Source organism: Mobula hypostoma, chromosome 2, assembly GCF_963921235.1.
Source record: "Mobula hypostoma chromosome 2, sMobHyp1.1, whole genome shotgun sequence".
Lineage (NCBI taxonomy): Eukaryota > Metazoa > Chordata > Chondrichthyes > Myliobatiformes > Myliobatidae > Mobula > Mobula hypostoma.
The window spans coordinates 123,552,964-123,576,869 of NC_086098.1; the positions used below are offsets into that span (position 1 = coordinate 123,552,964).

Sequence of the window (23,906 nt, forward strand, 5' to 3'; positions counted from 1 at the left end):
CTCGTTGACAGATAACCTCAAGTTGATTTTGTCCATAATTTGGAAAACACTCAAAAATCACTCAATCTGGTAACTACTTCCACAGTTTTGTAATGAAAGGCATCAAAAACACTTAAGACTGATAAGAAAGAACAATTACTTAAAGTGGAGAGAGCAAGGAAACTGACCAAACATGGAGCACCTTCATGAACTCCCACCACCCCCAATGACCCTGTGATTTCAGTCTCTGAGGCTGACATGAGAGTCTCCTAAGGGAAGGTAAACCCACAGAAAATATTTCACCCACACAAGGTACCTGGCTGAGTACTAAAGACCTGTGCTGATCAACTGATCACTGAGATCTTTAACCTCTCGCTTCAGCAGTATGAGGTACCCACCTGCTTCAAGCAGGCTTCAATTATACCAGTGCCCATGGTGACCTGCCTCAGTGACTACCATCCAGTAGCACTTCCATCTACTGTGATGAAATGTTTTGAGAGGTTGGTGCTGAAACATCTCAACTCCACTTTACACTTACAACTGTGTGGCTAAGTTCAGCTCCAATGCCATATTTATGTTTGCTGACAACACCATTGTTGTGGGTTGAATCAAAGGTGGTGACAAATCAGTACATAGCAGGGAAATTGAAAATCTGTCTTGATGATGCCACAAGAATAACATCTCACTCAGTGTCAACAAAACCAAAGAAGTTGATTATTGACTACAGCAGGTCAATGCACCAGTCCTCATCGGGCGATCAGAAGTGGAGAGAGTCAGCAACTTTAAATTCCTTGGGGTTATCATTTCAGAATCAGAATCAGGTTTAGCATCACTGGCACATGTCGTGAAATTTGTTATCTCAGCAGCAGCAGTACAATGCAATACATAATATAGAAAAGAGAAAAAATAAATCAATTACAGTAAGTATATACACCCTGACGGAAGTATAAATACTACCAGACTAGACATGTCCAGCCATCATCCCTGATGAAGGTGGCAGAGTCTGTCATCGAAACATCAGATAAAATCAATACCTGTACCCGACAGGAGCCCGAGAAGAGCTTATTCATTTTATATGAGTGTATATTAAATAGTGCAAAAACTGAAATAATAAAAGTGAGGTAGTGTCCACGGTTTCAATGTCCATTTAGGAATTGGATGGCAGAGGAGAAGAAGCTGTTCCTGAATCGCTGAGTGTGTGCCTTCAGGCTTCTGTACCTCCTTCCTGACAGTAACAATGAGAAGAGGACGTGTCCTGGGTGATGGGGGTCCTTAATAATAGACACTGCCTTTACTGAGACAGCACTCCCTGAAGATGTCTTGGACACTACAGATGCTAGCACCCAAGACAGAGCTGACTAATTTTACAACTTTCTGTAACTTCTTTCTAACCTGTGCAGAGCACCCCATACCAGACAGTGATGCAGCCTGTCAGAATGCTCTCCACAGTACATTTGCAGGAGTTTTCGAGTGTTTTAGGTGACAAACCAAATCTCCTCAAACTCCTAATGAAATTTAGCCGCATTGAAATGTTGCATCCAGGTTAGATCTTCAGAGATCTTGACACCCAGGAACTTGAAATTGCTCACTCTCTCCACTTCTGACCTCTCTATGAGGATTGGTTCATGTTCCCTCATCCTACCCTTTCTGAAGTCCACAATCAGCTCTTTGGTCATTTGGACGTTGAGTGCTAGGTTGTAGTTGTGACTCCACTCAACTCGCTCCTGTACGCCCTCTCGTCTCCATCTGAAATTCTGACAACAATGTTGTATCAACAGCAAATTTATAGATGATATTTAAGCTATACCTAGCCACAGGGTCATGGGTATAGAGAGAGTAGAGCAGTTGGCTAAGCACACATCCCTGAGGTGCACCATTGTTGATTGTCAGTGAGGAAGAGATATTACTGTATTACCAATCTGCACAGATTGTGATTTTCCAGTTAGGAAGTCGAGTATCCAATTGCAGAGGGAGGTACAGCCACCCAGGTTCTGTAGCTTATCGATCAGGACTGGAGGAATGATGGTGATAAATGCTGAGTTATAGTCGATGAACAGCAGCCTGACATAGGTATTTGTATTGTCCACGTGATCTAAGGCTGTGTGAAGAGCCATGGATAGCCGTAGACCTGTTGAGGTGATCAGAGGATCTGTCTTGGGTCCAGCATTTTGCTGCCATGACAAAGAATGACAACACCACCTCTACTTTTTTAGAAGTTTGTGCATTTGGCATGTCATCTAAAACCTTGACAAACTTTTATAGCTGCACAGTGGAGAGTACACTGACTGGTTGCGTCACGGTCTGGTTTGGAAACACCAATGTCCTTGAATGGAAAGAAAAAGCATACAAAAAGAATTGGATTCTGTCCCATCCATCACAGGAAAAGCCCTCCTCAACATTGAGCATATTTACCAGGAGCACTGTCACAGGAAAGTAGCATCCATCATCAAGGACACCCACCATCCAGGCCATGCTCTCTTCTCACTGCTGCCATCAGAAGAGGGTACAGGAGCCTCGAGTCCCACACTACCAGGTTCAGGGACAGTTATTACCCCTCAGTCATCAGGCCCTTGAACCAGGGGGGATCACTTAACTCATCCCAACACTGAACTGATTCCACAACCTATGGACTCAGCATCTCGTGTTCTCTATTTATTGTTTATGTATTTATTTTATTTTAATTTTGTATTTGCAGAGTTTGTTGTCTTTTCCACACTGGCTGTTTGTCTATCTCTGTTGTGTGTATGTTTTTTCATGGATTCCATTGTGGTTTTTTTGTATTTACTGTGAATGCCTGCAAGAAAATTGACCTTCGGGTACTACATGGTGATGTATATGTACTTTGATAATAAATTTACTTTGAACCTGGATCTGCTGTTTGCAGGAAAGAATGTCAGACATTTTGATTTAGACCATAAGACACTTGGCCCATTGTGCGTAGAGAAACAGAGTTAGTATTTCAGGTCAAAGACCTTTCCTTAGAACTGGGAAAGAAGGAAAAACAACTGTTTCTCTCTCCACAAATGCTATCTGACCCACTGAGTGTTTCCAGTATTACCTGCTTCATCTCAGTACAATTCCCCTGCTTTCACCCTACTGCTCTACAAACTATTCTCTGGGTAGTGATTCTGCAGGACTTTCTAGCATAGAGATTAAATCACTGGTGATTTATAAAAAGGAAGAAAATAACTTTTTGAAAGATCAGGAAGTTGAGGGATCCACTATAAAGAAGAGTTGAGGCCTGGCGTATATTAGCCAAGGTCATAAGAATGGTGGGGCGGCAGGCCTGAGCAGCCAAATGGCAAACTTCTAGTTCTGTTTTCTCTTAACTGCCCATATAATGCCCCATTGATGGTCCGGACTGGTGGAGAGATCCAGATCAGAGCTGCTCTCTGAAGATAGCTTCCTTCTATTGCCTTTCTAATATTTGGCCACAATTTTCGACTTCCATTTCTCTCAATCTTCTCCCAATCTACTCAGCCCCTCAGTAACACCAGAACTTAAATCACACATATCCAGAACTGAAACCCCATCCTCAGTAACCCCAGAACCAAAATCTGCCATCGCAGTAATCCCAAAAGTGAAGTATCTCCAGAGCTGAAATCGCTCATGCTTTGCAGCTGTTCTTTGACAATTTAAAGTCACTCAAAAGGGAAATAAGAGCTCTTGTTTTGTCTTTTTTATGACTTGGATCTGTGTGTTTACTTCACGTTGATTTATGTTTCTGTAATCCTGATGTCTGGGATATAGGACTGCTCTGTTAGGTTGGCTAAGTTTGTACTCACTAGAGTTTAGACAAATGAGAGGAGATCGAATTGAAAGTTACAAAATATTGACAGTGTTTATACAGATGGGATGTGAGGAGGATGTTTCTTCTGGCTGGAGTGTCTGGAACTAACATATTGTGACGTTAAGCACTGAGGTGTAGTGAAATTCCTTGGCTCAGAGGTTGATAAATACAGAACATAGAACAGCCTTTCAGCTTATTCCTGTACTGTGCCAACTATGATGCCAACTGCACATCTGCCTGCTCATGTAACCCATACCTTTCCATTCTCTGCCTGCTCATGTGTCTGTCTGAATGTCTCTCAAATGTTGCAATCCACACTCAAACTTATCGTTTTAGGAACAGCTTCTCCCCCAAAGCCATCTGATTTCTGAATGATCCATGCACCCATGAACACTTTCTCGCTATTTCTCTTTTGCATGTCTTTATTGCAATTTAGTAATTTTGGGTGTTTTGCACTGTAATGCTGCCACAGAGCACAAATTTCACAACAGACTGTATGTCAGTGATAATAGACCTGATTCTGATTCTATCATATTGTCAGGAAATGTAGAGGAGGCTTGATCCAAATGTAGAGTAGCAGAGACAATTTAGCGGTGAGTGATAACTTTAATTATAAACTGCAAAATAACAAGCCACAAGGGGCCACAAAATAAGAGAGAACAGGTGCTTAAAGCAACAAGGTAGCTGAAGGCTGGAAGTAACTGGTTGAGGCCAGCTGGTTCGAATGAGTGAATAAGGACTGTGGATGAGTTGGGTTCAAATAGGCTGCAGGTGATGTGTTGGAAATGAGTGGCAGGTCACTCCTGTTAGCTGGGCGGAGACTGGGAGGTGCCTGTCTGTGCAGCTCCCCTGGCAATGCATTCCAGACACCCACCACTCCCTGTATGCCAAACCTACTCCACTCTTCCAAGTCCCACCTTAAATTTGTGCCTTCCAGCATTTGACGTTTCTCCGCTGAGAGAAAAATTCTCACTGTGCACCCTCTCTGTGCCTCTCGTAACTTTATAAACTTCTATTGGGTCTCATCTCAGCCTTAAGTACTTCAGAGAAAACAACTGAAATTCGTCCAACCTCTTCTTGCAGCTAATACTCTCTAATCCAGGCAACATCCTGGTGAACCTCTTCTCAAAGACCTCCACATCCTTCCTGTAATGGGGTGGGGGGGGGGATGCGGTGGGTGCAGATCTGCACACAGTTCTCCAATGTGACCCAACCAAAGGTTTGGACAGCAGAATATTTGGAATGTTCTACCACAGATTGCTTCTCTAAGTACCAGCAGCGTATCAGGCAGTAGCTAACTAAGTAACTCACCACAGAATGTGTTTAGACCAGGGAACTGAGTATGTTCAGGATGGTACAGGTACAGCTCCAATGACCTGACTTTGATCCTGACCTCAGGTGCTGTCTATGTAGAGTTTACACATTCTCCCTGTGACCACGAGGATTTCCCCTGGCTGCTCTCCTCCCACACCTCAAAGACATGGGAGTCTGTAAATTAATAGGCCACTGTAAATTATGAAGGTGAGAGGAGTGGATGGGAATGTGTGCAGAATGTGGGTTGAGGCAGGTATAATAATGGCAAATTACAAGATATTTGGACAGGTACAGGATAGGGAAGGTTCATAGGGATATGGACCAATCATGGGCAAGTAAGATTAGATGAGTGGGCATCTTGGTCGGCATCAACAGGTTGGGCTAAGGAACATGTTTCCATTCTGTATGACTTCATGGCTCGAATAAAATGACATTAGGGTAAGTAAGTGTTAATGACTGGTGTTGATTTGTTGGCCGAAGACCCTATTTATGTGCTGTACAATTCCATATTTAAGAAAAAGGTAAATCAAGTTTTTTGAACACAAAAGGCAGCAAAGAATATGGAGAGAGAGTGGAACATGGTATCAATATAGGGCATCAGTATTGCAGTAGACCTGCTGAGCTGAATAGCCTTTTCCTGCCTCTGTCTCCCACGTTTCCATCCCATTTGTCTCTCATTTCCCAGGCAGAGTGTGGCCCCCTGATCTGGACAGTCACGTTGATTGCCAAGCTGGTTGAGTAATTGTTCCGCTGGGGTAGTTAAAAGCAGTGATAAAAGTCACTGTCTCTAGTGTTTTGTCAGAACCTCATTTCCCTTGGTTACACACATTATTTTTTTTTCACTGAATTTGAAAGCACTTGAAGTAACCTCCCTTGAACTGCTGCTCAATGTTCAGTGGTAACCCTCACTCCAGATTTCCGGCCTCCATTCTTGAGGTCTCGACATTTTCCATCGGCAGTAGGCGGACACACCTGCCTCGACAGCAGGGCTCAGTGGCTCTGGAACCCAATACCTCTGGCAGTTCGTTCTTTGAAACTTGTGTTCCTGGTCAGGAGCAACTGGGAAGGGCTGACTTTGTGAGGGATGGATACCAGGACATCTGGGAAACTGTACCCCTCCTCAAGATGCAGGGTGGGAGGGAAGTGATGGGGGCAGAGGATTCCCCATTCACCGAGTTTGACAGAATCTTTGAAAATGAGGCAGAGTGAGTAACGGTGGAGGTTTACCATCAGAAATATTAATAACCACGAGACTCAGATTTGTATCAATTTGAAACAAAGGAAGGGAGGGATTTTATCAGAGTGTTTCCTGAGCTCTGGTCTGGAGCAGACAACCTGCAAGAAGATCTAGTGGACAATTGGATCAACAGCTGTGGGTCGAGAGCAAGAGGGGTGTACTATTTGCAGAGCTAGTATGGGCTCGAGGAGCTGAAGAGCCTCTCATCTTTGAGCTTGTGACCTGTGACCTCTGACCTCTGACCTCTGACAGCTAATTGGGCAGGGACTCAGGGCTGGTCAGATGTAGGGCCAAGGCTGAATTTAATAGGTTGCTTTGTGGCCACAGCTGAGATCATACTCTGGCAGGAAATGGACAAACCGACTGATGGAAAGTCTCTCCCCGAATGAGAGGGTAATGGAAACTGCATCTCATATCACACTTACAGACCAGACATGGCACCTGTTACCACTGTTTCCCATAAGTAGAATGCCACAATTGCAGAGTGCACACACACTAACACAACACACAAACACACTTATACTGTACACAGCACACACTAATGCACTGACTCAACAACCAGTGTGATACACCAATACAGCACACACTAACACCCTCAGATAACATACACACACAACACACACTAAAACTGAGACAACACACACCAACACACTGAGACAACACACACCATCACACTGACACCACACACTAACACACTGAGACAACGCACACACTAAAACTCTGGGACAACACACACTAACACAGTGAGACAACACACATTAACGCACTGAGACAACACACACTAACACAGTGAGACAACACACACTAACGCACTGAGACAACACACACTAACACTCTGGGACAACACACACTAACGCACTGAGACAACACACGCTAACACACTGTGACAACACACTAACACACTGTGACCCCACACATCAACACACTTTGAAAACACACACTAACACACTGTGACAACACACATCAACACACTGAGACAACACACACTAACACACTGTGACAACACACATCAACACACTGAGACAACACACACTAACACACTGTGACAACACACGCTAACACACTGTGACAACACACACTAACACACTTTGACAACACACACTAACACACTGTGACAACACACACACTAACACACTGAGACAACACACTAACACACTTTGACAACACACACTAACACACTGTGACAACACACACACTAACACACTGAGACAACACACTAACACTCTGAGACAACACACACACTAGCATTCTGGGACAACACACACACTAACACCCTGTGACAACACACACACTAACACATTGTGACAACACACACTAACACACTGAGACAACACACACTAACACTCTGGGACAACACACACTAACACACTTTGACAACACCCACTACACACTGAGACAACACACACACTAACACACTGGGACAACATACACATGAACACACTGACAACACACATTAACACACTTTGACAACACACACTAACACACTGAGACAACACACACGAACACACTGAGACAGCACACACTAACACTCTGAGACAACACACACACTACACACTGAGACAGCACACACATTAACACACAAATACAACGTACACACTGATACATGATGCAGCTCACAATATTACAGGAATAGAGCACACGTACACATAATTGCCATACAATATGCATAATAATACTCAGATATCACACACGCACACGCACACACACAAACACTAAAACACCTTACCTAAGCCTATCATAATCTTACACACTTCTACCAGGTTGCCCTCAACCTCTGACACGCCAGAGAATCAATTTTGTTCAATCTCTCTTTGTAAGTCACACTCTCTAATCGAGGCAGCAATTTAATATTTATCTGCTGCACCCTCTCCAATGCCTCCACATTCATCCTCTGATGTGGGAACTGAGAATTGCAGCTAATAGTGGATTGTGAGCCTGGCTCTTGAAGTTTGCGCTGGGTTGGTGGGGGGTAGCAGTGAGGGGTTAAATCAAGCACCTACTGATTCAATAAGATGTTGCCATTGATGGAGCTATATCTGCGACATAGGGATCTTCTTCCAGGCTCTCTCCCATGGGCTGCTCCCAGTCAGCTCTCTGACCTTGTGGAGGAAGCAGCTGAGTCCCCATCCTGGGGCAACGACACTGGTGGTTGGGGAGAGGCTGGAAGAGTTGACTCCATGGTGTTCTCACCTGAGAGAAAGCAGAATTTTCATTTCTCCAAGGGCTTCATTCTTCACAAGAACATACAACAGTACAACACAGGCGCTGAACTAATTAAACTGGTAATTAAATCCCTAACTAAACTTTTCTGCGTACACAAAATCCATATACCTCCATTCATATGCTTATCTTCAAATGCCTTCATCATATTTGTCTCCACCATCACCCCTGGTAGCACATTCCAGGCTCCCACCACTCTCTGTGTAAAAATGATGCCCCGCACATATCCTTTAAACATTCCCCCTCTCACCCTGTCCTCTAGTACTTGAAAATTCCACCTTGGGAAAAAGATTCCAACTATCAGTGACTCTCATAATTGTATAAACTTCTGTCAGGTCTCCCCTCAGAGAAAACAACCCAAGTTTGTCCAACTCCTCCTGACACCACAAGCAACATGCTGGTAGACCCAGAGCCAGAGTAGGTTTTACACCCTCAGTCCTGCCATTCCCTCACTAATTATCAATAGTGCAAAGAACATGAGAACTAGGAACAGGGGTCAGCCATTCGGCCCCTCGTGCCAGCTCTGTTAAACAAAACACTCATGGTCGACCTTCTCCCTCACATCATTTCCTGGCTTATCGCCTGATTCCTGCAGTAAATACGCCAATGTACTTTTCTGTGTGCAGTTCTGGGCACCCATTACAGAATATGGAAGCTTTGGACCGGGTGCTGAAGAGGTTCTCCAGAATGGACTGGAGAGTATTAGTTACAGGGAGAAATTGGACAAACTTGACTTGTTTCCTCTGGAATGTCAGAGGCTGAGGAGAGAGCAGATACAGGTTTATAAATCTATGAAAGGCATAGATAGACAGCAAGAATCTTTTTCCCAGGGTATAAATGTCAAATACTACAGAGTATGTATAGCTTTATGATGAGAGATGAGATGTTTAAAGGGGAGATTTGTTTTACACAGAGCGGAATGGTCTAGCAGGGGTGGTAGTGGAGGTAGATCTGACTGGTGTTTAAGAGGCTGAATGTTCAGGGAATGGATTATATACAGGGATTCAGTTTAATTTGACATCATGGTCAGCACAGATGTGCTGGGCCAAAGGGCCTGTTCCTATGCTGTGTCTGAGGGGAGAGGAGGGCTGAGAGAGGGAACAGCTTCCTTCAGCCGGTAGTCATACTAGAACCTCAGTGACTGATGGACGTGGAGTAGGATCCCAGATGGAGAAGCAACTGGGCTGAGAATTTTGTTGGAAGGTGAGGGTTTTCTAGAAAGATATAAAATGGAAGAGTCTGGGGATTGTGCTGAGGTTATTATCCGTGGACTGCAGTGAAAAGAACATTTAACAGAAGGACTGGCACTTGAACCAGGCTGAGTTAATCTGCCCTCAGAGGAGCAGGGTAAGGTTTGGCACTTGAACCAGGCTGAAAGAATCTACCCTCAGAGGAGCGCAACTTGTCTGATGAAGCCTTAAAGTCTCCAAGAAGCCGGGCTGGGGAAATATCTTCTCTCTTTTTGTCTGTTATCAGGAGGCTCAGCATATCCTTTCTGGCCTAAGTTGAGGCACAGTCCCTGTGCTGTGTACAGAAGATTAAACGATAATTAACAGTTGTAAGGCCCTATTTCCATTCGTACTGATCAGGTCAATTTGAAAAATGGGAAGAAAATAGTTTTAAATTACTTTCCTAATCACAGGCAATATAAACCTCATGGCTGAGGACTGAGTGAAAACTAAAAGTACAGAAACCCCAATTGTCAAATGCTTTGTCTCCTGCCTCGGAAACAAAAGCTAAGTGTAGTAACCACACTGTTGCAGTGGCTGCCTTTCAGAAATGCACAGTGACTGAAGGTTTACAAGGTGGTTAGCGGAGGTTAAGTAAACAAGGGTTTCTGTGACATCCTCTCCCTCTCACAGTGAATAACCCGCTAGTCTAGTAGTTTGTGTCAGAGAGCCAACTTGCAGAGAGTAAGGTTTCACCAGCTGCTCAATTTTTAATGCTCTTACTTGATGCTACATCTAGATGAGTTTTCAAATTAGTTTATAGCCATATACAGAAGGGTGCAATGAAATTCCTTCCTTGCCTGAAGGTCAGAGGCTAAGCAGTGTAGATGATGAAAATAAATGCAAAAGAAACACACCACAGAATACAAAACAACAGAACGGTGCAAAGGCTGTTGTGCAACCTGAAATAGAGCAAAAGACAGTGGTAAAGTGACAATAGTGGGGTAACCCAGACAGGGTGGAATTAAGGCTTTGAGAACTGGGAAGGGGATGTAACTGAGATGATCAGTTCCGGAGTCTAATAGCAGTGGGGAAGAAGCTGTTCTTGAGTCCTGATGTCTGGATTTTTAAGTTCCCGATTCTTCTCTCAGAAGATAGTTGAAGGGAAAGGGAACCTCAAGGCAGAGAAAGCCAAAGACCAAGTACAGTAAAATCAGATTAGTTCAGAAGGGCACTGGATGGCTGGCATCAACATAGTGTGTTGAATGGCCTGTTTCTGTGCTATACGACAATGACATGGAGAGAGAAATCAGGCCCTTCAAACCTACGAGTCCATGCCAGTCAACATTTAGAGCTGAGGTTCCCAACCATTCTATGCCATGGACCCTCACCATTAACCGAGGGGGCCATGGATCCAAGATTTAGACTGATCCCATTTTATTCTCTCCCCCACCCCCCGATTCTCTCCATCTCTCTCACACACACACACACACACACACACACACACAGTAACTAATAACTAATTAACCCACAAACCTGCACGTCAGTGAGGTGTGGGAGGGAACCCACACAGTCAGAAAGGGAACTGCAACCTCCACACAGACAGCAAACACGGTCAGGATTGAACCCCTGACAGTCAGTGAGTTGATTAGCTATTCCACTGGGATGACCATTTGCTGGTTCTACCCCGCGCGTCCCCCCACCCCCAGTAGAGCACAGAAGGAGCCCATTCAACTTATTATATGTGTGCCAGCTCTTTTATAGACACCACAAATAGCTTCACACTTCTGTGATATTTCCATGGCTCTGCACGTCTTCCCTTTGAAGTTACAGTTGAATTGGTGTCCGACAACCCGGTAGAAAGACCACTCTGACACAGTAGCCTGCAGCAGACAGAAAGGCTCTTCACCTTCCCCCGTCTGGCATGTTGCCAAGGAGAACGTCGCTGAGGGGGAGTGGGATGGAAGTATTGGACAGGGTGGCAGAAAAGGAGCACCTGAAGGATTGAACTGGGATATTCTGGCCAATTGCATGAATTAACCCCACACCTCATGGGAGATGCTGTCCTTTGAAGTGAAATCTCAGGCTGGGCCCAGAAGAGAGGTTAAACCTTAGGTTGACGTATGAGCCATGAGGTAAGGCTACACAAGAAGCCAGCAGTAGGCAGGCTGGATGCTGGGTGGGGAGCTGTGGTAACTCACACTTCTGAACCCTCAGGACCCAGGACCTAGAGGATGAAGTCTCTTTCTGCTTGTCCACCGCAAGGAAGCAGAATTCACTATGGTTGAAGAGGCTGTACCATGTGACTTGAGATAAAGAGTATATGGCCACATAGAGTAATCACCAGCACTTCCGGACTTTTGCAAGGGAGCTTCCTGCTCACCCAACTGTGTCACTTCATCGCTGCCTTCTTACCACATGACCACTGTTCACACTCGCAGACCAGAGGAAGTCCCTTCTCAAGTATTTTTAAGACTCCAGTTTTTCATACACGTCAGCTCATGGTCACAGACAAATCTCTCAATTTAAGGAACTGCTCCTGTTATCTTGGCAGGTGTCATTTGTGGGAGGTCCGCACTTGGGACTTGGAATGGGAGATTCCTCGATCCCTTTCCCTTCTCCTTGGGCTGTGCCTCGGAACCAAGAGTAGTAAATCTATGGAATGCTCTGCCACAGACTGTGGTGGAGACCAAGTCCATGGGTATATTTAAGGTGGAAGTTGACCGTTTTCTGGTTGATCAGGGCATCAAAGGATATGGCGAGAAGGCAGGTGTATGGGTTGAGTGGGATGTGGTTCAGTCATGATGGAATGGTGGAGTAGACTTGATGGGCTGAACGGCCTAATTCTGCTCCTATGTCTTATGAACTTGATTCCATTCCATTTCTGTGGGTCCTGAGGTGGCCAATAGAGTCACAGAAATTAGAGTGTGGAAACTTGCTGACCATGACGGCCACCCAAGCTAGTCCCATAGGACTGTGTTTGGTCTAAAACTTGCCTATCTGTGTACCTGTCATAGTGTCTGTTAATGAGCTCAATGTGGGGCACAGATGGGACGGGAGTGTCTGACAGGACAGGCAGTTGAGGAGTTTGGGAGGAGGTGCATGCCTTCCATCATAGACACCGAGCACAATTCATAGGCCAATGTCACCTCATTACTATCCCAATGCCCTTCCTCCGCTCCAAGTTACCATGGTCCAAAGATCCACAGGGGATGTTGCCTTTCTTCATGGAAGCTTTGAGCGCATTCTTGAGTCTTGCTCTCTGTTTGCCTGGTAAGAGTTTGGAGTTGGTTATGGGTTGGTTATTGGCAAATGTTCGTTATACAGTGAAAAGCTTTTTGCACGTTATCCAGACAGATCACTTCATACATCAGTACATCGAGGTTGTACAGAAGGGAAGCAGAATGCAGAGAGAGTGCATTGCAGATGGACAAGAAGGTGCAGAGGTAGAACAGAATATCAGCAGTTCATCTTTAGCAGTGAGCCGTGTGTTCAGAAGTCTGATAAAAGGGGGATCAAAGCTGTCCTTGAGCCCTAGTGGTGTGTATTGTCAAGTTTTTGTATCTTCTAACAAGAAGGGGGAGAAGAAAGAATGACTGGGGGAGAGAGGTGTCCTTGATTACGTTGGCTGCTTCCCTGAAGCAGCAGGAGGTATAGATAGAGTCAACGGCGAGAAGGCTGTTTGTGTGATGGACTGGGCTACGGTCAGAGCTGCCTGCAATTTATTGCACTGGCAAGCAGCGCAGTTCCCATAGCAAGCTATGGTGCATCCGGACAGGATGTTTTCATGGGTTATCAGTAAGAATTGACACAGGTACGCAGGGACATGCTGACTTTCCACATTCTTCAGAGTAGAGGCGCCAATGAGATTTCATGGCCATGGCATCTATGTGGCTGGGCCAGGCCAAGTGTCGGTGATAACGGAAAATTCTGGAAACATTCAGCAGGTCAGGCAGCAGCAAAAGAGAGAGAGGAGCACAGACAATGCTTCAGGTTAGAGATCCTTCATCAAAACCGGGAGTTAATTTCAAGGAAAGTGGGAAAGGGATGGTTTGAGAAAGGAAAGTCTCTGATAAGGATAGGGTGAAGCCAGCATTGTCATGGGATATGTGGCTCACAGGTATTCATACCGAATGTACAAATACCCACAGACATTCAAACCCAGGGTACAAATACCCACAGACGTTCAAACCCAGGATACAAATGCCCACAAGCATTCAAACCCAGGGTACAAATACCCACAGACATTCAAACCCAGGGTACAAATACCCACAGACGTTCAAACCCAGGGTACAAATACCCACAGACGTTCAAACCCAGGATACAAATGCCCACAGACATTCAAACCCAGGGTACAAATACCCACAGACGTTCAAACCCAGGATACAAATGCCCACAAGCATTCAAACCCAGGGTACAAATGCCCACAGAATTTCAAACCCAGGGTACAAATACCCACAGACATTCAAACCCAGGATACAAATGCCCACAAGCATTCAAACCCGGACTACAAATACCCACAGACATTCAAACCCAGGGTACAACTACCCACAGACGTTCAAACCCAGGGCACGAATTCCATGAAAGTTATGTTTATGCAGCTCTGATGCAGTACTTTACATGCCTAAATTACATCAATTTAAATTATCAGAAATTATTCCGAAAGGTCAAAATAAACAAAAAAAATCATAATGTCATTCATTCAAGTTGAAGGAAGTACAGTCCGAGGTAGAATTATGGTCAACCACCAGGTTGTAAAGCCACCAAAGCCTCTCAAGCAGGACTCAACCTCATAAACCCTGACCAAAACGTGTATAAGCTGATGAGGGGCATACACAGGGTGAATGCACACAGTCATTGTTCCAGGGTTGGGTAATCAAGAACTAGAGGGCAAAGGTTTAAGGCGGAGTGAAAAAATTTAATAGGAACCTGAGGGACATGTTTGTTCAGACTGTGAGTCATATATGTATAGAAAGAGCTGCCAGAGGGAGTGTTTGGTGCAGGTACATTAACAGCATTCAAAAGGGTACTTCGACAGGTACCTGGATAGGAAATGTTTATAGGGATATGTGTCAAACATGGGGAAATGGACTATCTTAAACAGGATTTTGTTCAGCATGGACCAGTTGTTCCAAAGCACCTGCTGTTGTGCTATAAGTCTCCATAACTCTAACTAAAATTGTCTGAGGGAAAGTTTTCTCAGACAGCTGGTTAGGGTCTGGCAGACACTGCCAACAGGAGTAATGAGGCAGGTTTAAAAAGGGTGCTGAATAACTGTCTACAGGGCTCTCAGGATCGACAGGGTTAGTCCCTTATAGAGTTGTCACCAATCTGATAGAGCAGAGAGACTCCTTTTATGCTGTAGTTGAAAATGAGAGCATGTAATCATTAGATTACTTCTGAGAAGGCTGAAATGTTCTCAGTTTTGATGCTTCTTTGGACTATTCATGAGGTGGCAAGTCATTTGTAATGTTCCTTTGGAATTCCTGCTCCATTGATATATTTCCAGGTCAGGATGGTGTGGGACCTGTAGGTGGCGGTGTTCAACGGCACCTGCTGCCCCCTTGTCCCTGGTGCTAAAGGTGGTGGGCTTGGGAGCTGCTGTCGGATCACCCTGGGTGAACGGCTGCTGTGCAGTTTGCTTCTAATGAATAACATCCTGACGTAACTATGGAGACCAATCCTGGTCTCACCACTAGACATACCCCATTTTCCTCCCGAATTTTTCCAACCCCTTTGTTACTTGTCTTCCCACTGATCCATTTTTGACAAGCGTTTTCACTCTGAAACATTGTCTCTGTGGCTCTGTGCACAGACGCTTCCTGACCTGCTGTGTGTCCCCAGCATTTGCTGCCTTTATTTCTGACTTATATTGTTGGCAGTTTGTTTGATTTCTCTGTGCCTGTGATCTGTTGTCGAGGCCCAGGGACCTGTTCAGTCTTGCCTGACCTTTAACAAGCTGCTTTCCTGTGGCCTATTTGGCAGGATTAAATCTCCCGGAAGTTCCATTTTCAGTGGAGATCACCAGAACCTGTTCCTTCCTCTTGCACTGCCTGAGATAAGTGGTGGCCCTGTCTGACTCTGGTTCACTCTGCTGTGTACAATCCCAGGCCTGGCGTGCGCGCACACACACACACCTCTGTATATACTATATGTATTTGTTAGGGTTTCTCTGTTCTTGCACAAGTGTGTATTTGTCCAACGTTTGTTTGCGTGTGTGTGTATGTAAGTGCAGTCAGTAAGGGCAAGGGGCAGAGGGTCAGAGGTGACCCTGGGAATCACACACAGAGGATGCAAAGAGCAGGTGCCCCTGAGTTTGGAGGCAGACCGCAGGTGGAGAACAGCTCAGCAAGAAGTGACAAACACAAAATGCTGAACGAACTCAACAGGCCAGGCAGCATCTATGGAAAAGAGCACAGTTGACGTTTCAGGCTGAAACCTTCATCAGGAATCTTGGCCCAAAATGTCGACTGTACTCCTCTCCATAGGTGCTGCCTGGCCTGCTGAGTTCCTCCAGCATTCTGTGTGCGTTACTCGGATTTCCAGCCTCTGCAGATTTTCTTGTCCTCACCAAGAAATGAGAGAGTTGTATTTACAAGAAGGAGGACATTGGTTCAGTCTCCAGTCTGCGGAGCAGACACACAGCATTGCATGAAGTTCTGGTCACCAGGTTATAGAAAAGATGTTAATACACTGGAGAAGGTGCTGAAAAGATTTATCAGGATGTAGCCAGGACTGGGGGGCTTGCATTTTAAAGGGAGGGCGATTAAGCAGGGACTGTGGAGATTGTGGGGTTACCTTACAGAGGCTTATAAAATCATGAGGGATGTAGATAAGAGAGAGTCACAAAGGGGATCACTGAGGGTCAGAATTGGTGATTAGTGACGTTTATTCGGGTTTTGAGGCTCAGGGTGGGGGGGTCAGTGAGGGATTCAGTGGGGTCAGAGATGGTCATATGGGAGTCAGTGGGTGTACGATTGAGGTCACTGAGGCTGAGGGTGGGGGAGTCAGTGAGGGTCAAATTTAGGTCAGAGTGCACAGTTGCCATCCAGACAAGTACTTTCTGCTTTAATTCCTGTTTCTCTTCCTGCTGTATTCCTTTAAAAGTCTCTGAGCCTCGTTTATTTTTAGCAGCAGTGGATCTGGCGCCAGCTCCGTAACGGAATAACCTCCACTTCCAGCCACAGCCCCCTGGAGAGACTGGCGCAGCTGGCAGTGGAAGCCAGAACTGCTCAGAGTTGGGAGGGGCAGGGCTGGGTCGAGGATCAGAGGGCCTCAGCATGCCAGCTGTCCCAGGATTCACACCACATGAGAGTCCCATGCTAGAAAAGGACACCTCCCACCCCTCACACACCTTCTTCCCCCCGCCGCCACCCCACTCCCTGGCCCTGTTCCAGTGACGTCACTTTTTCCACCGCCTTGCCTTCTGTGGTATGTGAGCCTCTGCTGATTATAGACCTCCCTTAACAATGGTTCAGCATCGACAGGAAGCATTAACCCTTTAGTTCTCCCCATCGCTGCCCATTTCTTTTCTCTGGAGCCTTTTAAACGCTCACCCTCAGCCTCCAGTATTTCTTGACTCTGCCAGGTCATACGTGAAGGGAAGTTGCATTTCTTTACAACACAAAACGCAACTGTTCAGCCCATTGATTTCACTGAGAAAGCTCAACCCCTGTGACCTGTTCTCCCTACATCCCCATCAATGCTACCCCTCACCTGCGCACCAGCCAATTAACCTCATATTCAGACCATACAAGATGAATGGCATGATCTGACTGGCTGGTACACAGCCAACATTTTTCACCGTATCTTGGGTGAATAAACCAATGCCATACCACAGGGGAAACAGTATTACAACACAGAACAGTACAGTGTGGGAGCTTCCTGCCCCATGGGGAAAGGCCACAGTCCCTAACCCCGAAGCTTCCTCACGAATCTCCTTCACAATATCTAACAGCCTGCTTGTTTACATCAGTAGAACGGGCAGCAACTGGGTCACAGTGACACACACTCTCTGCATTCACTGCTCTCCTACTGAACAAGCATCATTCACCCATCCTCTGTCTGAACTGTGACGTGTCTCATAAATCTGAGTGAGTGTGTGTGTGTGTGTCTTTTCCTTTACACTGCATATGCATGCTACAAGTCCCAGATGTACTACTAACTATCGCTTTAATGTGCACAGATGTTTGTGGGATCTGCTCACAAGCACACTGTTTAGAACAATTTGCTCTGACCTCTCTGGTCTCCCATTCTTCCTGCTAACGTACATCACTACTCTGCACCGAATTCCCCCAATCCCACTTGTCCAGGTAAAGTTTCCTTGTGGTTGATCACTATAGTTCACTTCCACCTCCATGTTATCCACAGATTTGGAAACTTCATCAAGTAAATACATGTCTCATTTATTCCCTCCGGTGCCCTCAGAGCTGCAGCGCCCACGGAGAGCTGATGTGCTCAGGAGAAGCATCCTTTGAGAAGAGGTGGGGCATGCACACTGCTTCCAACCCTTCACTGCCCGCAGTGAAGGGCGGGAAGCAGTGACTCACCACTCCACGGTCTGGCTAAGCACTTTGTGATGGGGTGAAGGAAGGGTTCACCAGCTCTACCCATCATTTCACCGCTGGAAACCTGATCTGAGCTAGCCTGCTTCTTCACTGCCCAGGGTGTTGCTGTCCCAGCAGCATGTTGATCGGAAAGGTGGTTGTAGAGGCTGTACGAGCTATCAACAGTGGGAAAGAGTCCTATTTACCTCCTTTCTCTCTCTCTCTCATTCTCCCTCTGATCCAGAGTAAATCCTGGAGGAAGATCAAAAACATGGTGCACTGGTCTCCATTCGTAATGTCCTTCAAGAAACGGTATCCATGGATACAGCTGGCTGGACACGTAGGTAGGTACCCGCTTCCTGCAGGGGACTCATCGCAGTCAGGCACCCTGTGCAATTCTGGTCGCCCCATTACAGGAAGGGTGCAGAAGCTTTGGAGAGGGTGCCGAAGAGTTTGTCCAGCCTCTAATCTGCCTGGATTAGGAGGTATTAGCTATAGGGAGAAATTGGACTAATTTTGGAGTCCTGTAGGACCAATCCCAGGGCTGAGATCAGAGGCCAGACACCTGAAGGACCAACCCTGGGGCTGTCAGAAGCTTGATGACTGTACTCCCAGCCGTGAAAGCTCCAGGGCACTGTCCCAAATTCAATCCAGGTCAATAGGGAACATCCCAGTCTCATGCCGTAATCTCTGTGCAGGAACAGCTGTGGTTTGTGTGGACATTGACTCATCTCCCTCCCGCACCCAGTTGTTGCCTGATCGCACCTTCAGAAGCAGGGTGAAAACGAAAATACGCCACGCAAGTTACTCACCAGCTCATTAAGCTAAAAGCTGACAGAAAGGCCCTGACTGGCTGTGGGAATAATGGTCTGCATTCGTTAATGTGCCAGTGCTACACTGGTAGAACCCTGTCACAACCTTAGGCCGTCCTAGTCAACAATGAACCAGTGTACCCTCCAAATATCCGGACCTGCCTCTCTGTTTTTTTTGCACTACCTTACTTTCCATTTTTCTATTTTCTATTTATGATTTATAATTTAAATGTTTAATATTTACTAATTTTTACTATTTTTAATATTTAATATTTATAATCCAGGGAGCGGAAAGCGCAGAATTAAATATCGCTGTGATGATTGTACGTTCTAGTATCAATTGTTTGGTGACAATAAAGTATAAAGTACATCCAGCCTCTCCCCACCTTGTATGAATGGAGAGTTTACTGTCAAAGAATTGTACAGGCCATTTGGTCCATTATGTTATTCCAATCATTTTACTAATCCCACATTAGTTCCATATCCCTCCAGGTCCCCTTCATTCAAGTAGCTCTCCAGATGACTCAAGTCAAGTTTATTGCCATTTAACTATATACATGCATATCACCAAATGAGACCATGTTTCTCCAAATCACGGTGTAAAAACGTTGCTACTGTTCCTGCCTCCAACACCTCCAATGGTAGCTCATTCCAGACACCAACTATTTGCATGAGAAATGTATCCCTCAGATTGCCTTTAGACCTCCTCTCTCTCACCTTAACCCTCCCCTAGGCAACCCTACCAAGGCACTCAACCCTATCTGTGCCTCTCATAATTTTATAAATTTAGTATCAAATGTCGCCCCAGCCTATTCAAAAGCACAAGAGGTTCTGCAGCTACAACATGCACAAAAAGCTGGAGGAACTCAGCAAGTCTGGCAGCATTCAAGGAGCAGAATAAACAATCGCTGTTTCGTTCATGATAGAGGGTCTCGGCCTGAAATGTCAGCAGGTTATTAACCTCCGTAGATGCTGCCTGATTTACTGAGTTCATTCGACATTTTGTGTGTGTGGCCCAGCCTAATCAATCTCTCTTGATAATTCGGGCCTCCACTCCTAGTAATCTCCTTGTGAATTTTTTTCTGCGTCCTCTCATGCTTAACCATACAATATGGAAGCAGATCCTTCGGCCCGACTGATCCATGCCCACCACAACATTCTCTCTGCTAATCCCAGTTGCCCACATTCAGCCTGTAACCCTCCTAACCCTTCCCTTCTACGTACCTATCCAAATACCCCTTAAATGTTGCAATTATACCTGCCTCGACCACTTCCTCTGGCAATTCTTTCCAGGTACTCACTGCCCTCTGTGTAAAGAAGTTGCCTGCCGGGTCTCTTTAAAATCGCTCTCCTGCTATCTTGTATTATCTGAGCATTCCAAGAGTGAGATTCAGATTCAGATTTAGATTGGCTTATTGTCAGATACACCCAGTTCCAATGAAATTCCTTGCCTGCAAGCTCTGAAGCTCCGGATCTGCTGGTGATATGATGCCTTCACATTGGTGCCCACTCACAGTGTAAGAGCAGTAGGAGGAGGCCTTTCGGCCCCTTAAGCCTATTCCACCCTTCGTCAAGGTCATGGCTGATCTACCTCAGAGCCATATCCCCATACCTCTGGACTCCATAATATTCAGCAGCTTGTATGGAATGAACTCAGTGACAGGGCTCCCAACAACCCTCTGACAGAAAATCCCAAAGATTCACTACTCTCTGCAGGAAGGGATTTCTCATCTTATTCCTGAACAGCTGACCTCATATTATGAAACAGTGACCCTTGGCCAGGGGAACATCCTCCCTCCATCCAGCCTGTCAGGTCTGGATAGAAGTTTGCAAATTCCAACGAGGTCTCCTCTCATTCTTCGATAGTGAAATGACGACAGAGGTAGAGGGGGTATGAAGAAGGCGATTAGTATGCTTGCATTCATTGTTGAGGGCACTGCGTGCAGGAGTTGGGATGTCATGTTACTGCCGTACTTGTTGGTGAGACTGTACTTACAGCATTTTGTACGGTTCTGGTCACCCTGCTATGGGAAGGATGTCTTTAAACCAGAGAAGGTGCTGAAAAGATTTGCGAGGATGTTACCAAGACTGAGTGGCTTGAGCTATAAGGAGAAACTGGATAAGCTGAGAATCTCTTTGCCTGGAGTGAAGGAATCTAAGAATTGGTTTTATAGAGATTTACAAAATTGTGAAGGACATAGAGAAGTTGGGTGGTCACAGTCCTGCCCCTAGGGCAGGGGAGGGGGTGTAAGCAGCAAGATTTTCTCACAGAGGATGGGGAGTATACGGAACAGGTGCCAGAGGAAGTGGAAGAGGCAGATAGATTGGGGGCCACTGTCGTGTAGTGGTTAGCACAACACTTTGCAGTACCAAGGACCTAGATTCACTTACTGCCACTGCTGTAAGGAGTTTATATGTTCTCCCCGAGACCGCGTGGGTTTCCTCCAGGTGCTCCAGTTTCCTCCCACAGTCCAAAGACGTACCAGTTTGTAAGTTAATTGGTCATTGTAAATTGTCCTGTGATCAGGTTAGGATTAAATCTTGGATGCCTGGGCAGCACAGCTCAAAGGGCCGGAAGAGCCTATTCTGTGCTGTATCTCAATGAAAAAATAAATAAATAAACAATTACATTTAAAAGAAACACGTTTGTACAGGTTCATGCTCCGGTTTTAAGGGATATGGGCCAAATACAGGCAAATGAGAGGAGGACAATTAGGAACTTGGTCAGCATAAGGTGTTGGGCCGAAGGGCCTGTTTTCTGTGCTGTATAGCTCAATGACTCTACGAATACAGTCCAGTCTACTCAATCTCCCCTCATATGGTAACCAGTCCAGTGAATCTTTACTGCACTCCCTCTGTAGGTAAATTGGTGATGGAAGCCAAAACAATGCACAGTACTCCAGGACCCTGTGTAATTGCGTGAAGAATTTCTTTTACTCCTATATTCAGACTGCTCATGATAAAGCAGGTACTCAATTCCTGCTTGCTGCATCTGAACGTTAGTTATCGCTGTGTGTACTCGGGTCCATTTGAACTACCCAGATTATCACCACAAAAACTATACTCTGCCTCTCTTTTGTCTACCAAAATGAGTGGCCCTCATAGGATATGGAGCAGCCCAGTGGCAAAGCAGGTAATTATGGCAAAGGATAGGTTGTGATTCTAAATTGGAGAAAGGCCAATTTTGATGGTATCAGAAAGGATCAGGACAGATTGTTTTCTGGCAAAGACGTACTTGGTAAATGGGAGGCCTTCATAAGTGAAATTTTGAGAGTACAGAGTTTGTATGTTCCTGTCAGAATAAAAGGCAAGAATAACAGGTTTAGGGAACCCTGGTTTACAAACGATATTGAGGTCCTGGTTAAGAAAAAGAAGGAATTTGCATGGCAGGTATAGGTAGACAGGAACAAATAAGGTAATTGAGGAGTATACGAAGTGCCAAAAAACACCTAAGAAGGAAATTCAGAGGACTAAAAGAAGGTATGAGGTTGTTCTAGCAGACAAAGTGAGGGAGAATCCCGAGGATTCTAAAGATATATTAAGGGCAAGGGACTGAAAGAGATGGGGAGGTCTTAAACGGATTTTTTGCATCTGTATTTACTCAGGAGACGGACATGGAGCCTATAGAGGTGAGGCAAAGCATGGACCCTATACAGATTACAGAGGAAGAGGGGTTTGCTGTCTTGACGCAAATTAGGCTGGGTAAATCCCCAGGGCTTCACAAGGTCTTTCCCCAGACCTTGTGGGAGGCAAGTGCAGAATGGATTGGTGGATAGCTAATGTTGTTCTGCTGTTTAAGAAAGGCTCTATGAATAAGCCAGGAAATTATAGGCTGGTGAGTCTGATATCAGTACTGGGTAAGTTTTTGGAAGCTATCACAAGGAACTGTATATACAAGTATTTGGATAGACAGGACTGACTAGGGATAGTCAATATGGCTTTTTGCGTTGTAGGTCTTGTATCACCAATCTTAATTTTTCGAGGAAGTACCAGGAAAGCTGACGAAGACAAGGCAATGAATGTTGTCTACATGGACTTTAGCAAGGTCCCGCATTGGAGCTTGGTTACTTCAGCTTGAGGTAGTAAATTGGATTAGACATAGGCTTTGCGGGAAAAGCCAGAGAGTGGTTGCCTCACTGACTGGAGGACATGTTTCTGTGCTGTAGTATTCCATGACTCTGAAGGTGGGCAAATGGGACTTGCTTAGATGGGAATTTGGTTTGCACGGACCTAGTGGGCCGAAGGGTCTGCTCCTGTGCCCTGTGACTCTCTGACTTGGCCCACCCCTTGACGGTGAGCGTGCTGCGGGATGGGAAGGGTGGGGGTGTGCCAGCCCGTGAACCTGCCTCCCTCCTGCAGGTAGCTTCAAGCCTGGGGCCAACGGCAAGATCCTGAAGAAGCACTGTGAGTGTGAGCAGCGCTGCCTGACGCGCCTGATGCGGGACGTCCTGCAGCCCTTCGTCCCTGCCTACCACGGCGTGGTGGAGAAGGACGGCGAGAAGTACAACCAGATGGATGACCTGCTGGCTGAGTTCGACATGCCCTGTGTCATGGACTGCAAGATGGGAGTCAGGTGAGCTGGTGCCCAATCATCGGGAGTCAGGTGAGCTGGTGCCCAATCATCGGGGGACAGGCCTACCCCTGCCCTGGCCCACGGCCCCTGCCCTCCATTAGCATGGCACACACCAGCCCCAAAGAAGGGTCCTTTCCTTAAGCCACTCTTTGTAGTAAAGCTCCCGCAATGCGCCTTACTATTATCCCAGTATTCCAGATGGTTAATATTCCTGTGTGGGATCGCAGTATCTGTCCCCTCACCCAGAGCAGGATCCTGGTCCGTCA

The 23,906-nt window shown here is 45.8% G+C and overlaps 1 protein-coding gene across 1 annotated transcript in view; it reads left to right on the forward strand.

The window, feature by feature from the left end:
- The window catches only part of LOC134342451 (inositol-trisphosphate 3-kinase B-like), a 74,166-nt gene that overhangs the window by 35,163 nt on the left and 15,097 nt on the right, over nucleotides 1-23,906 (forward strand). The window contains exons 2-3 of the mRNA XM_063040597.1: nucleotides 18,500-18,599; nucleotides 23,427-23,640. Of these exons, the coding sequence (XP_062896667.1) occupies nucleotides 18,500-18,599; nucleotides 23,427-23,640 (314 nt within the window). The remainder of the gene's footprint in view (nucleotides 1-18,499; nucleotides 18,600-23,426; nucleotides 23,641-23,906) is intronic.